The following is a 17254-nucleotide window of genomic DNA, read 5'->3' on the forward strand; positions in this document are numbered from 1 at the left end:
GAAAAAGCATAAACACTCTTTACTGGTTTGGTCATACTCCATACGCAGTTTAAGTATGGAGCAGATAACATTTTGTGCTGCTTAAATCATTTAAGTTATATTGAAGTAATGGTATTTAGTTAACTAATGTTCTTCTCTGAATTGTTTCATAGCTGTATGCAGTGGACTGTAAGCAAAGTTACTGCTATGCCAGACATTTCATCCAGCCATAGAAATTTTACGTTACCTGTGTGAAGCTCGGACATGTCGCTAGCACTTAATCATTTTAATTTTTTTTTAATTTTTCACATGTACGAATAGTTCTGTGGGTTCAAACTGAGGAGCAAATCTCCATCATCATGGATCGAGTCAGTACACGAAACTGAAATAGATAGAATAAAATGTAGACAGGGGCTATACAGAAGACAAGTCTCAAGTATCTATCATCAAAATCGACATTATAACACAGGAATTAGCTTAAGTTTTTTCCAAGAACTCCCCAACAGAACAGAAGGGGTGATCCATAAGGAAATTCTTCTTTTAGAGTTGAACGTGCGAAGATCACTGTTAATAGTTTTTAATTATTGCGGTAACTTATTGGAAATGGATGCAGCAGAATACTGCGCACCTCTCTGCACAAAATCAGGAAGGTATGATCCAAATGCAGTTTGGATTTCTGCCTAATATTAACTGATTGAACGCTGCTAATTATTGGGGATAAGCTCATACAAATGACATTACAGAAAATAAATATTGAGAGGCCAATATCAGTATTCCCTGATTCCTGAAAAAGAATCTACAAGAGGTTCATGAGCTTACACCTCATAGTGCTCGATTTTGCTCGTTTCAGAGCCAAAAATATACCCTTTGTGAATGGGAAAATATGCAGGAAAGACCAATTTTCGATTCGGACCCTCACTTATTGCAGCTAGTGTTATTATGGTAAATATAGCAACACTGAGTTTTTGAACAAGATCCTGAACGTAGACTTTCCATGAAATTTTACTCTCTATTTGAACGTCTAGAAATCTGAACTTTTCAGACTCTCTAATTATATGCCCATTCTTTGTAACCAAAGTGCCAGTTTTAGTTGAACTGTGTGTTGGAAACTTTTAAAAACTGAGTTGTACTGTGATTTAGCACCAAGTTATTCTGTATAAATCACGAATCTGTGTCTTGAATTGCATTATTTTATTCGCTGCCTGTTCTGCACTAAACGTCCGTCATCACTAAGCTAGCATCATCAGCAAACAGAAATATTTTAGAATCGCGTGTCATATTAGAAAGCATATCATTTATAAACATAAGAAACAGAAGCAGTCCCAGCACAGACTCCTCAGGGAACCCTCATATAACTGTGCGTCACATAACGCCAGCTACTTCCCACAGTCCTGAACAGGGGTGGAACTGCCTGTTTCTCAACCAAAAATACCCTTTGAGGATTTCTTCTGGAAAAATAATTCTGGTTGAAGTTCGCGTTACTACTTAATTCAGTGACTACAGGTAATCTGTCGCATGGTGCCGATTCTGTATACATGCTACATATGTTTTCAAGATAGTAACAGAAACCGAGGTGGCATGAGGATAGTACTAGAAATATAAAAATATGTAAGATAATATTATCAAAATAAAAAGTAAGTGGACTGTCTTCGTCATACATATTACACAGTATCACCCGATCTCAGAAATATGTGTGTTGAATCATGTATTGGTTAGGGAGCGTATATGAAAATTAATCAATATTTCTGTTTTCATGTTTTAATTAATTTATGTTTAATGGTAAATGTTTGTTGTGTGGAAATCTGGGCATCTTAACCTATTTTGTCAGAGATAATTCATTTACAGTGGCAAATACCGAACACTACGTAGTGCAGTACTTTCGTGTTGGAGGTTTGGTGCTATCAGTTCATGGAAACTATTCTACGAATTATATTTTCTCGCTGTGAATTTATGTTTCCAGCCTTCGGAATAATATTAGAAGGGAAATAGACACTAGCCGGCCGAAGTGGCCGTGCGGTTAAGGGCGCTGCAGTCTGGAACCGCAAGACCGCTACGGTCGCAGGTTCGAATCCTGCCTCGGCCATGGATGTTTGTGATGTTCTTAGGTTAGTTAGGTTTAACTAGTTCTAAGTTCTAGGGGACTAATGACCTCAGCAGTTGAGTCCCATAGTGCTCAGAGCCATTTTTTGAAATAGACACTGAAAACTTGAATCATCTGCGTAAACGTTTTAAGTAAAGATATGTAAAGTGCTTAGTATTAACCCACGAAGCAGGAAATTAGAATCAGTAATGTTCTGTATTCAAAATTGCATATTATGCTGCATCAGAGACAACTTTTCTTATGTCTGAATTTTCTTAGGAAAATAAAGAGCTTACAGTCGGAAGCAATCGATCAGTTATCGATCGTGTGCTAGCTACCAATCTGTGGATACAGAAAGTGGTACATTTAAGATCATATCAGAACCTAATAAATAGTTAAGTCTAAAGAATATAGAGTCAACGTAAGGTGTGCTCCGTGATGCTCAGGGCAATACGCAGTAATTCGGTTTACGACTCTGTTTATCAAAATGTGTACATGCACATGCATAGAGCTTCAGACGAAACTTCTTTAGGGGACAGTGACACCTCCTGCGAAACAGGGCGAGCAGTAAAACTATGGTACTACATCTGATCTGATCGAACAGTTGGTTGATAGTGAGAAACACAGACAATGAGCTGAAGTTTAACTGTCTAGCCTTTGTAAATTTTTCTTTGATACGGTAAAGAAAAAAAATTCTATGTACGCACCAGAACACCTCTGGGTCTAAAATTTTTCTGAAGTGTTCTAATTGTTGAACAATCAGAAAGGCTGGTGACAAATCACTTAAGATGTCGTGAAAGCTCTTCACCGATATCAACATATTTCAAAAGATAATGACCAGAAAATTCTTAATGCATAGTAACTCCTCAAAGAAATACGCAACTCCAGTCGTCATTGGTGCTACCATAGAATCAAATACACTGGACAGTCATTAGACTGTGTCGTAGCACATCTCTGAATAAAGTAGTATTATAGCTCTCAGATGACTGTTACATTGTTAACATGATAAGGTCGCGAGAACCACAGAAAATGTGATTCTCCATGGCAGAATATGCTTGCCCGGTGTGGTCCAGATCTGTACATGCCCGAAAGGTCTGCCTTAGCTTAAATGAAAGATTCCGACTAATAACAGGTTGCATGAAACCCACACCGCTCAGTAAGTTACACTGACCCTACCTCACGAAGAGCCGTTCACAAACCCACTGGATAGCTTATGCATGCGTGGGGATTACTTTGGACCTGAAGACCTTAAATCCCACCAGAGGCTCTTGAATAAAGAAGTTGTCAAGCTACCAAAAAAGACTACCCTCCATTGAGGAGATTCCCAGTTAGAAAACGTGAAATGAAAGATTAGGAGTCCGCTGAACCGAATCGGAAAGGAAGTAGCACCAGTGAAAGCAAACCTGATCGAGTGGTGCCTCATGAATAAATGTGACTGTTGCGAATATCAGTGTACAGAACGTCTCTGCCGGCCGAAGTGGCCGAGCGGTTCTAGGCGCCACAATCTGGAACCGCGCGTCCGCTACGGTCGCAGGTTCGAATCCTGCCGCGGGCATGGATGTGTGTGATGTTCTTAGGTTAGTTAGGTTTAAGTAGTTCTAAGTTCTAGGGGACTGATGACCAAAGAAGTTAAGTCCGATAGTGCTCAGAGCCATTTGAACCATTTTTTGGAACATCTCTTGGCCTATCCTAAATGTACTAGTAAATGTTCCCTCCACCAATTATGGCAGAAATTCAAGGAAGAATTGCACATAGCCCAATTTTGAACCGAAAATGCTTTGATCTCCAGACACTAAAAAGGAAAGTAAGTATTTATTGTATAATCTAAACCTACGCTGTCCGATCCTGGACATATGTTTCACAAGTATAGGAAAATTTGGAGGATGCTTAGTAGGGAGATACGTAAAAACAACATGAAAGCATAAGCGATCTGAAGAGAGGAAATGCCCCATAAGACACTAGGATTATAATGAAGAGTTATGGCGGAACCGTCCGCTTATCTGTATTAGTGTTAGCAATATCTTCTATAGGGTGTCCCAGAAATGTAGGGTCAAAATTGTACAGATGGTCAAGGACCTTAAGATGAGTGCCCTGTGAAAAGGAACTAATGGTTGGAAAATGGATGTTTAGCTTTGTACTTATGTACACGTGGTTACGACACTACCAACCTCTTTCTTTCCATAAACATATTTTGTTTCAAAGAACACTTTTCAGATGGGTACAAATTATTCATTATTCTTCTTGTGTTCGGAACTAACTAGTCAGCAGGAATTTTACACTGACACACATCTAAGTTAGCATAATGTAGACTTTCTGCAAATTTCAAAATTGTTTTTGCCAGGGGGAAAGTAAACACAGTGGGGCTTATTAAAACAAACAGTTCATGTAGTACGAATGGAAGACCAATTGTACATAATCCACCCACATATGACGGTAGTATGGCCGAGCCTCGTATTTACCAGTTGGATGTGACATCCATATCAACACCCACTGCGGAGCACCATAACACATGGATTCAGTACAGTTGGCCATCTTACACCAATAAATTCTTTTAATCTCAGTGTTAAGAAATTCATCTAGAATACAGACGACAGTGGGGCCACCAATGTCGGTGCTGAAACGTTAACACTTTGGAAGCATGTGCCCCGCACCTGTTTCAAATTCAAGATCCAGTGATGCATTCCCGACCAGTGGTTCCTCATTTCAGAGTACTCACTTTTGGAGTGATCCTGTACTGCCTGTGGGATTTTGACCCTAAAGGTTCTGGACGGCTTGTGGAACGTGTGTGACGACTTTTCCGGCGGTGGGGCTGACGAATGGTTTGTTCTGTCGGTGGGCAGCAGGCCGCGTGGAGCGGGTCATGCTGTGGCGCTTCCTGCTCAACCTGCTGGAGGACCCGCGCAACGAACCGTGCATCCACTGGGTGAACCGCGACCAAGGCATCTTCCGCATCCTCAACACCGACTGGCTGGCCAGGCTGTGGGGCCGCCGGCACGGCAACCCGCGCATGACCTACGAGAAGATGGCCCGGGCCATGAGGTGAGGCGCCTCCACTTGTCCTGCACGAGACTCACTCAGCACCCAGCCTCTGCTTTCGCACTCACTGCTCGGCTCTGGCTCTCCCAATCACTTTCCACTCCTCCCTGCATGAGCAGCATGTCACGAATGCACAGCTCTCCTTGGCTATTCCGGTGATGCCTTGCTTATATTCATATTTCAGCAGGGCTACACATTAAGTTGGGGACTGGGGACTAGCATGACCTAAACAAGAGCGTCTGATACTTTTGCATGTTGGAATATCATGAGAATAGTGCATAATCTCAAGAATGATACACTTCTTATCTGGAAAGTAGGAACCAGAAGCTTCAAATGTTCAAATGTGTGTGAATTCCTAAGGGACCAAACTGCTTAGGTCATCCATCCCTAGACTTACACACTACTTAAACTAATTTATGCTAAGAACAATACACACACACACACACACACACACACATGCCCGAGGAAGGACTCGAATCTCCGGCGGGAGGGGCTGACCAGAAGCTTGTTCTTCACTGTCAACAAACGAGGAAGAGATCTTAATCTGACTGGGATCATGTAAAATGTTGGACACCACAGGGTTCTATTCTGGGACCGTTACTCTTCTTCATATACAACGTGTTTGTTTTAACTTGACAGAATGAAATATCTCGAAAGCGACACATACTACGAAACGAATGTTCTAGGTGAAAAGTTAATATTAGTTAAGGGGACATCTGTCATTGGTACAACTGGTCACCTCCTAACCAACTCTCCTGGGTGGGCGGGGTCAACTTTGATTTTCAAATGGAAACCATCCAATTTTATTGCATTTTTGGATTCTATGCCAAACAATACGTACGGTTTACCAAACCATTGTTTACCATTAGTGGTAGGTAGCGCTGTATCTGCAAATATCAAGTGTGCCTGTTTTTGCAGTTGAGATCAGAGGCATTTGATCCTACATATCATTTACGATGTAAATTTAAACCTTTATGTTCTAAAGCCTGATATTTGTGTTCAAACGGTACTAGAGAGTTGAAAATTTGATTGTATGATACAAATAACATGGCTAGAGATTGACATTTCTGGCAAATAAGCTACTTGTATGGCAACGTAGTTTTCTGTTCCCTATGGAGTTCATTGCGGTGAGTCACGAAACCACTGGATGCTTTACTTCGTTGGCCGCCCTCGAACCCCGCCATCAGGGTGACGGATGTCGGGGTATGTTACCGTCCAACAGTCGCAACTCTCACGCTGGCCGTTACACGGCGATCGGCAGAATACGAGCCACAACCACTGTCATGAAGTAAAACGTCCGTGAAGTGATAGTGAAAGGCACAGCTGCACATGGATGATCACCGAAATCAAGCACCCCGATGGTGAGAAGTAAGGGTACTCACTGAAATGAAGCTTCCCTATAGAAACACAAAACTATTGCATCCATGTCGTTGTTCCTCGATCACATTAAACATAGTTAGCCAAACGATGAAACGGCTAGCCATATTATACTGTGCAGTCTCATTTCCAACACTCAGCTAATGTCGGAACATCAGTCTCAACCGTTAGAACACAAAGGTTTACACTTACATCGTAAGTGAAATGCGTAGGTTCTTAATTGCAAAAACAAACGTACTTTACATTGTCGATTACAGCGCCACCTACCACGAATGGATCGCGACGATTTGGTAAACTAAACGTATTTTCTTGTATCCGAATACGAAGTTAAAATGGGGGTTAACATCTGAAAATCCAAAGTTAACTCCGCCCACGCAGGAGAGGTTGTTACGAGGTGGTCAGCTGTAGCACAGAAAGATGTTCTCTTTAATAACATTAACTTTTTACCCAGAACATTCGTCTCGTAGGATGCGCCGTTTTCGAGATTTTTAGATGGCTCAAGTTAAAAGAAACACCCTATATAGTAATGATATCGCACTAAAGATGACATTTCTCTTTGCAGATGAAAAAGGTATTGTTGTCAAAGACGTGGAATGTAATGTTAACTGTGTAGCAAAGAAGGTGGTACATAACATTCGAGGGAAGTAGTTTTCTTGCTTAGGCTATTTTTATCTTGAAATAATCACTTTATTTCATGATTTAGCTATTAACTGATTTTGCCCCTTAGGCATTTTCAAGTTATCTGGTGGCAAAAACAACATCAAAGGTTAGATCAGCTTCAAGAGGAAACGAGAAGTAAAATAAAAGATTAAAAATATAAAAATTTACACATATCTGTTATGTGAATCACAGTAAAAATTATAAACATATAGCATCCAGTAATCCACACGTCTCTGTGCATGCAGTAACATCTGATGGATTTCCTTAACAACAGTTTCTCTCAGTCATGGTAGTTACGCGCACAACATGCATTTACAGCACTGTTCAGTGTAATTCACGTTAAAAAAGTAAAAAATATGAATTTCATATGTTATTATTGTCAAATTATGTTACAACTTACTATCTGTGATGTGAAATCTATATGCAAAATGAGAAAATGCAGCACTTATGGGATTTTGTCACTGTGCCAACGTACAACACATTAAAATACTTTAGTGTAACATTAAAGTGAAATTACACACGGCGGGCAACGTCTTAAAGCCAAATTTGACTAAACAACTGCACCATCAAAGACATAAGAAACCTTACATAAAAAGAATACAAACTTGATCAACGATGTTACTAAATATACTTAAACTAAAAGTGTGGACTATATGATACTGTATGCTTACAATATATTACTGTGACGCAATTAACAAAGATATGTAATTTTTTTGTATGCATATTTTTTATTTTATTTCTTGTTTCCTCTTGAAGCTGTTTTAACTTTTGATATTGTTTTTATCACGAGGTAGGTTGAAAATGGCCAAGGGGGAGCAATTAGCTAATAGCTAAATCATGATATAAAGTGATTATTTCAAAATAAAACAGCCTGTGCATGAAAACGACTTCTCTCAGGAAATTCACAGTAGCTTTGTAATACAAAAGACTGATCCGTAATACCAGCACCTGACTTTCAGAGAAGAGATTAATGCTTAACTGCAGCTAAATGTAGTGCATACAGTTTAAGACACGGAACTATTCTAAAATCGAAACTGAATGTAGATGAAAAGATTTCCTGTAAGTATCACGTTAACGATCTTGTGCACAAACGCAATGCTACTACTTTCATTATAACAATGATCTCTACCGGCTGTGACATTTTGCATACTTGCACCCTGTTATTTCGTGTGGTGTTATATTTTGGGACAACTCTTTGCACTCACCAAGAATAGTCTTAACAAAGAAAATCAGACTGATCCGTGCTGCCACCTTGATGTAAAGCGTTGTTCAAGAATCTAGGAATTAAAACTCTGCCATCCTCGTGCATACATCTCATTGTTAGATTTGTTGTTGAAAATATTAAGGCATTCGAAAAAAAACTGTAACATTCATTCAGTGAACACTAGATGGAAAAGTAATATCCACCCAGATAGCACCTCTTTAACTACTGTACAGAAGAGACCTGTGCACTATTCAACAGGCTTCCGGCATAACTGAAAAAAGTTGAGTGATAAACCCCAAGCATTCAAATTTAAATTGAAAGGTAAATAAAAAAACTGCAGTAGATTCTAAGCTTTGTCCGACGTGAGAACCGTACTAATACTTTAAAGTGGATGCAGCCGGGTACAGTAGTCCAGTGCAGCCAATATTACGACAGGTCACATCTAAATCAAAGTACTAAGTGTACTTAGAACTGTTTTACGTCTTCTACTTTACTGACAATTGACGAAGATAGTGAAGACAGTAGCTATATGGTAAGGAAGCTGTTTGCAGAATATGAAAAGTGAGATTTGAGACTAAACACAAAGATAAATAGGTGTATGACACTGGGTAGTGGCGAATAGCATAAATCAGGTACTGAGAGTTTCAGTATTAACTGTTATTCTTTTTTAAATATCTGTATACTATATGCTAACGGCCATGCCGCAGTGGTAACACCGGTTCCTATCAGATAACCGAAGTTAAGCCTGTCGGGTTGGGTTAGCACTTGGATGGGTGACCATCCGGTCTGCCGAGCGCTGTTAGCAAGCGTCATGCACTCGGCCCTCGTGAGGCAAACTGAGGAGCTACTTGATTGAGAAGTAGTGGCACCGGTCTCGTAAACTGACTTACGGCCGGGAGATCGATGTGCTGACTACATGCCCCTCCATATCCGCACCCATTGACGCCTGTGGGCTGAGGATGACACGGCGGCCGGTCGGTCCTTTGAGCCTTCCACGGCCTGTTCGGACGGAGTTATGCTTTTAGTTGAGGTGTAACTATATAAATGGAATGAATGTAAAAGATACTAAAAATCGTGTTGGACAAGTGTATTCGCCAAAATAAACTCAAAATTTTGGAGCAATAAGATCACAAATAAAACTAAAAGATTATCTGCGAATCAAAAGCGGAAATAGTATGTATGTGAGAGTCATGCACTTGAAAAACAAGCAGCAGAAAAGAAATGCAAGCGATATCTGTTGAACTACATTACTGGAAACGAAAACAGAACATCAAGGGTCTAAAGAAAAAGGTAGATGAGCTAAACTATGCATGTTCTACACCACTCCGAACACCACATAATCACAGGATTAGAGAAGTTAAATGCCAGGGATTAACGACTAGCATTATTTTCGTGTGGAACCAGTACGGAACGTACATAAAAGTTGTCACAATGTCAAAAATATTGAAACAAGCAGTTTTGTGTAAATCTACCCTAGGAACATGTACTTATGAGCTGTTACTGCAGAATACTTATCTTATAATTCTAAGAGTCTACAGATCTGCTGCAGGAAACTTTCAGCTGCTTATCTCACATTTAGATTCTTTATTGAGTGACGCATCACACAACAAGAAACAGTAATTTGTGTAGATTTCAATGAAGGTTTCTTAATATATTCTGACAGAAAAAAATGTACTGGTATCAGTATTTTCCTATTTCACTCTGATTTCAGTACTTAATTATCCAACTTGTGTGCAGTAAGTTAGCAGAATCCTGACTGATAACATTTTTGTAGATCATGCTCAGTCTGAAGCAATTAATGTGCACTCAATTATTGCAAATGGACAATTAATGGAAATAAGCAGTGTGTCTTAAGAATAAGATAATAGAGATGGTTGGGATAAGGTATATTTGGAAAGAGATGCTGATGTGAAACTCTATCAAGTAAATAGTAAATTTGTGTCATTATTTGAAAATAGATTTCCTAAAAATATTAACTAGGAAGTGTACTTCTTACTAGGTCATTTCACCTGCTCTGGTCAACAAAGTTCAACCATCTCTTCCAGGGTCTTCCTCTCCATCTTGTCCCTCTAGGTTTGTGACAACGAATTTGTCTTGGAAATCCATTCTTATCCATAGTAGCTACACATTCCCAGCATCTGTTTCTGTGCAGGTCTATTTTCTTAGGCACTGAATGAACTTGTAATTCATTTCTAATGTCTTAATTTCTGAAACAGTGTTCTGCAGTGCCCTTTAACACTACAGAGCCATCTTATTTCACAGCCAGGATCCTGCTCACATCCTTTCGGTAGGAACCCAGGGGTCAGATCTGTACAGCATAGTAGACAGTGCTGTGATTTCGTAAAAATTCATCTGTGTTTCTTTCGTGCCTTTTTTTGGAACTTATTTTTTATTTGTTCCGCAGATTGTGATAAATTTTATGTCCTTGTTATCAATTTCACTGTCGAAGTTTCGTTGCATTTTATAGCCGAGATACTGAAAGTGGTTTACCTTTTCCTGTATTACATCATTTATTACAGTTTTAGATCTTATAGGCGATTTTCTCTTGAATGCCACAACCTTTGTTTTCTGACTGAAGGTGTTTGTTATATTTGGAAACCAACAAATTAAGGTGATAAACAGGTTATTTTGATTTTCTTGAATTATTATTTGATCATCCACTTACAGCAGAGTATTAAAGCATTTCTTCCTGTTGATCTTTATGGCGTAGTTCATATTTTGTCTTTGAGCTCCAGTCAGTGCATAGGATATCGTCAGAATTGAAGTGAATGCCAAAGCTGTTACTGTTTTTTGCTGTTTTTAACAATCACTTTCTAAATGCAGCAGCAAAAAAATACTAATGATTCAGGTGATGAAGCAACAAAATGTATTTAAAATATCATTTCACTAGACTTTGAACAACTAGAAGTAAAACAAAGATGTTTCCCTGAAATTAATCATAAAAATTCTCTAAAGCAATGAAAATCTTCTAAGGCGTTGATGGAATTTCAAACAGAATTTTTAAAAGATGTTTTAATGGCCTTAGTGATAGACATAACTCGTAACTGGCAAAGGGAATTTTTGCAGGCAGGTTAAAATATGCCACTGTTAAACATCTGTAAATGAAAGATGATAAGAAAGGTTTAAATATTATAAACCAGTTTCTTTACTGAAGTCTTTTTCCAAAAATATCGAAAAAGAAATGTGCTCAGAAGTACTCTCACATTTAATTAGAAGCGATCACATCACATATTAGATTCCAGGAGCACTGCTCGATTGAGGGCAATATTTATACATTCGCTCATCAAATATTGCAACCCTTAAGTAATAAAATAACACCAGTTGTAATTTTTTGTGATCCTTCCAAGCGCTCTGAATGTGTAGATCATGTTACACTCTCAGAAAAATTCCAGTTTTAGGGAATCGATAGCTATACATACAATTGATATGAATTACAATTAATAAACAAAAGGCAAAAACTTTGTGCTGCTGCATAATCCAAACAATTTTTGGCAGTTAGAATGTTTTGGTGGCTGGGGAGAGATCACTAAGAGTGTCCCACATGGTTCAATTTTGAGTGCACTCCTATTACTTATGTATGTAAATAACCACTAACTCAACATTCAACAAACAGAGTATTTATTTTTTGCAGATCATACTATTGTTATAAATGTACCCATTAGAGAGAAAGCAATACAAGAGATTGTTACTGTCACTTTTGAAAGATTTATTAAGCGATTCTCTGAAAATGGGCTCTTCTGAAATATTGAGAAAACGCAGTATACTCAGTTCTGTACAAAAAACAGAGTCATACCAACAAATGATGTAGCACGAGAAACGGAGTCACTAAATAGGGTAGAATGTTCCAAATTGTTGAGTGTACCTACTGAAGAAAACTTGAACTGGGAGAAGCACATTACTGAGCTGATCAAACCATTAAGTTCAGCTACTTTTTCTCTTCGTACAATTTCTAGTCTTGAAAATAAACGAATCTACGTCCTAATACATACTACTTATTTCCACGCGATAATGCCATATGGAATAATTTTCTGAAGTAACTCAAAGTTCTGACCGCACAAAACCGAGTAGTAAAAACAGTATTTGGTTTTCTCCCTCAGTCATCTTGTAGGCTCCTCTCAAGAAGGTATACATCTAAATTTAAAAAAAATTGTTGTAGAAAATCCATCAGATAGTGAGATCCATACCTACATGACCAGAAGAAAAAAACTGTCTTTATTATGCGTTTTTAAAGCTGTCAGTCGCTCAGAAATGTGTTCAGTATCCAGCAACAAAAATCTTTGATTATTTGCCAAATAAGATAACAGCAGCAAAATAAGTAATCAGTTCAAACAAAAATTATTTCTTCTAGACAACTCTTTCTATTACACAGACGAATTTTTACTTATAAACCTGTAAAGAAATAATTCTAGTATTTTTTGGATATGCATGACTAGGTCTGTAAAATATAGATTCATTAATAAAAAGTTGAACACTTATGCATATGCTGTAAACTGACTCGTTCCATATCATTTCGAGAAAAAAAAATCGTTAAAATGATCCATGGAATATGTAGCTAACTAACGAAGGGCTGTAGTCTACACACTAGCAGAAATAAATAAGCCAGGAGTATCATGGAAGCTGCTAAAAGGAAAGGGTTGCTGTCGCGTGGACGTCTAAACCGAGTGTATGATAATAAATGGCCTAAGAATGTATGAAGGTGGATCCCAAAGGCAAAAACAGAATGAGATTGATTGACTGGAAGATGCGTGAGAGACTTCAAGGAAGATATGGAGTCTAGGACTGCCCAAGAAATTGTAAACTGAGGATCGAGAAATGAAATTAGCTGTAATCGATATATAGTACGTGTGTATGTGAGATTTTATCGCAGTTTTATCGTTCTTGTGTTGGAAACTTATCTGAAAAGTACTTGTACGGTGTTAGCCACTTCGATGTTTATTTAGTCTGTTGTTAAAAAATCGATCAGAGGATATGTATTAAATTTTGCAGCAAAGTTTTAGAAATGTAAACTATTGCCTATGGCTCGTTTGCAAAACGACTGGTATAAGCGTTTCGAAGAAGGTCCTCTACGCACCAGCATCCCACCAGCAAATCACAAACCTACGATGTTGTGGAAAAAGTGAAAGAAATGATTATGAACGATCGCCGGATCGAGAAGTCGCTGATGTTGTTGTCATATCAGTTAGCGCATTCCGTGAAACTTTTTCGAATGTTTTAGAAATGCAAAGTGTGAAGGCAAAGTTGGTTTCGCAGTTGTTAAATTTCGAGGAAAAATAGCGCCGAATGCAAGTTGCGTGCGGATGGCTAAATGAAAACGACAGCGATATAAAACAACCGAAACATGTCATAACAGATGACTAAACATGGGTTTATAGATATGACGTCGAAACTGAGGCTAAACCATCACAGTGGAAGAAACATTCTGGGTCGGCAACACCGAAAACGGCTAGATAATTGCTGTCAAATGTAAAGATTACACCCACAGTTTATCTCGATTTTAACGGCGTAGTGAACCATGAGTTCTTGCCACAAGGTCGAACCATGAACAAGAAGTACTGCTTAGAAGTTCAACAGCGTTTGCGTGAAGGAGTACGATAAAATCGGCCAGATTTGCGGCAGATAATTCATGGCTATTCGATTTGAACAAAAAACAACACTGTTATGATGCTGAAGCCCCCATATTAGCCAGACATGGTCCAACGTGACATTTTTCTGTTACCAGAAGTAAACAAAAAATAAATGAACCGTCGTTTTACAAACAAAGCATCGCTGAGAGAACTAAAAGTTGTTCCAAAGATCGAGTTCGAGAAATGTTTTGGGGACTGAAAAAATAACTAACATAAGTATATAACATCTAAAGGGAATTATTGTGACGGAGTTAACAGTGATGCAGACGAAGGAATAAAGTTGTTTCCAAAACACAAAAAAATCCAGTTTTTAACACAAACACACACGCACACACACACACACACACACACACACACACACACAATCACACACACACACACACGGACACGGACACGTCCGAAAGAACAGACACCATATCCATATAAGTATATAGTTCTGGCCATACCGGCCATGACCTCCTTCTGTGCGGATGCACACATATTCCCCGGACTCTTACGGGACTTGGTAAGAATGTCTTCCACTAGTAATGAGTGTGTTGGGGTGGGACACTACGAATGTAGTGTGTGGACATACAAGGTGAGAATGTCGATCTCGCGGGAGGCGTGCGCGAGATAGTCCCTGCAGTCGCACTATCCTCTACGCCTTCGGTGGCTCAGATGGATAGAACGTGTGCCTTGTAAGCAAACGATCCCGGTTTCAAGTCCCGGTCGAGGCACACATTTTCACCTGTTCCCGTTGATATATATCAACGCCCGTCAGCAACTGAAGGTATTAAAATTAATTCTATTTACTGCTTGGACTGTCACACACTGACTGAGTAGCAGGTCGCGATGCACTCCTTACACACACACACACACACACACACACACACACACACACACTGTAAGCAAACATAACAACATCGTTCCTAACAACTATGCCGGTTGAATTGCACAGATAAGTGTCGGTGAGGAAACTTTCCAAAATACGATGTCTCGTAAAAGGCTTGCAATAGACTTCTGCATAAAATACGATTGACATTCTAATTTACCCCACTTTTGGTTTGTTGATGTGAATAGGCATTATTCCATTCAAAAAAGTGCCTGTTTGCACAAAAATATGCTTCCTAAGTGTTAATACAATCTGTTTATCGGCTATCAGTAGGAGCCACTAACTATCAATTCATTCTGCGCAAACCGCACATCAATAGCACTTTCCATTTCCGCAATATTTGCGGTGCAAATTTTAGGTGTCTTGAAGCTCATCACGTTATGGCAGTCCCATTCTTAAATCGCAGTGGAAAGTAAAAAGCGATTACAGTTTAACGTCACGTCGATGACAAAGTCATTATAGATGGAGCACAATCTGGGATTGAACAAGAATGGAGAAGAAATCGGTCGTGCGCTTTTCAGAAGAACCAACCAGACATTCTCCTTCACCTTTATAGGGAACCCATGAAAACTTACATTTGGATGACCGAGCAGGAATTGGAATCTCGTTGTTTCATAATACTATTCCACTGTCATAGCCGGACGTGGTGGCCGAGCGGTTCTAGGCGCTTCAGTCCGGAACCACGCCACTGCTACGGTCGCAGGTTCGAATCCTGCCTCGGGCATGGATGTGTGTGATATACTTAGGTTAGTTAGGCTTAAGTAGTTCTAAGCTCTAGGGGACTGATGACCTCAGATGTTAAGTCCCATAGTACTCAGAGCCATTTGAAGCATTTTGAACCACTTTCGTAATCACTTTCGTCGGCATACACCTGAGTGCAGAAACATCTAAGTGTTTTATTGCTGCTTACAAAGTGTGACTAGCAACATGAGAAAACATCCGTTACGAAGGGAATACGAAACCTGTTGAAATGGACGAGGAGGAGGATATAGACAGTGTAACCTTTGTGATTGTGGCTCTCTACCACTGGGTAAACCGAACCACTCTGGAATTTCCTTCCTCCACAAGATAGGCTAAAGCTTACAAGTACTTGAAAGATTCTCCTTTGTCCCGTGAAATTCCAACCGCTCATCTTGTAGAAGCGTCACGTGTACTGGTCGTGATACAGATGCAGCATCCGATATCCGCTATCTGTAATTTCTTTCGCTTTATCAAGGAGTGCTCTAAGGTGATGCAAAGAATTTGGAGAGCTCCCACACAAGATTACTGGCCTCGTGGTGGTATCGCTGCTCCACGTGTTATTTCCAAGAGATCCGTATAGCAAATGCTGTGGATCATCTGTAGATAATACCCTCGTATCAAACATCTCACACTCGTTCCGCTAGATGAACAACAGTTCTCCTTTAGTGAAGGTTTTTTTTTGAGTGCTTCTGAGCGTCCGTGATAAGGTTACCTTCTCGTCGTGTTGCCCTTGGCCAGTGTGATCGTCTGGCGATAGGAAATACTCTTCAAAAAAGTGTCGTCGTTTGACTTTTCCCATGATCAAATATTTCCACTTCAGTTTCTGCTTATTAGGCAGTACAGGTCCCGCAACCATAACCGAAATGAAACTAAAGCACGCCTGCGGCGCTCAACCCGGAGGTAAGCCGGTTCGAATCCCGCTGGTGGACGAAATTCTTCATTGGGCCGGTAAGAGGTGCAGAGATGGTGGCGTTGCGTTCCTGATCGCTAGGCTTTGCACCAAAGCCATGGATTTAATTGCAAATCTCTCCTCAGTATGTCATGAACTGAAGGTATGCGTCACTGTTGACTATGATCCGTCCATCGGATGGGAATGTTGAGCCCGGCGCCACCCTTGCTGCTATTTGGGAGAGGAGTAGCTTACGTGCTAGCACGGGGTCTCGTCCTCGCCCTTTCCTTCATCTACAGCATCACGAACCCAGCCTCACACTATACAACCACTCGTCACAATCCTCCACACGACACATAACGAGTAGGCGGAAGCAATGACAAACCACCTCCACTAGGGTCTTCCCAAGAGCGGCTGTGCAGGATTCCCGCACCTGCTTCATTACGGTCATTCCCTGAGTGTGGGATTACTACGAATTTTGACTCAGAACGTGATAAGAAACATTTCCAGGAAATTAAATATCGTTGATAAAGCACATTCGGATGAACAGGGAGTATCGAACTAATGACATTTTTTTCGAGATTTTCTTTGCTTGGCGATTTGTAAGTAACAATTTTCCGAAAGTGAGAGAAAGTAGTTGGTTATAGCCATAAACCTTGTCTGGTTCTTCAGGAGGGTTGCAGAAACCTAAGATATTTCGTTTATTTGAACTACAAGGAATATCGAAAATGATTTGTGCTACAGGCGTATTAAAGCCTTGGTGATGGAAATAGTCTCAACTGCAAATTCTTTG

General features: G+C 39.7%; 1 protein-coding gene across 5 annotated transcripts in view; it reads left to right on the plus strand.

The window, feature by feature from the left end:
- The window catches only part of LOC124595585, a 202525-nt gene that overhangs the window by 174503 nt on the left and 10768 nt on the right, over positions 1-17254 (plus strand). For 4 of the 5 annotated variants that reach the window (XM_047134376.1, XM_047134378.1, XM_047134377.1 and 1 more), the window contains exon 4: positions 4900-5098. In XM_047134376.1, the coding sequence (XP_046990332.1) occupies positions 4900-5098 (199 nt within the window). The remainder of the gene's footprint in view (positions 1-4899; positions 5099-17254) is intronic. The other variant, XM_047134380.1, reaches the window with a different exon arrangement.

This window comes from Schistocerca americana, chromosome 2 (genome assembly GCF_021461395.2).
Source record: "Schistocerca americana isolate TAMUIC-IGC-003095 chromosome 2, iqSchAmer2.1, whole genome shotgun sequence".
Taxonomy (NCBI): Eukaryota; Metazoa; Arthropoda; class Insecta; order Orthoptera; family Acrididae; genus Schistocerca; species Schistocerca americana.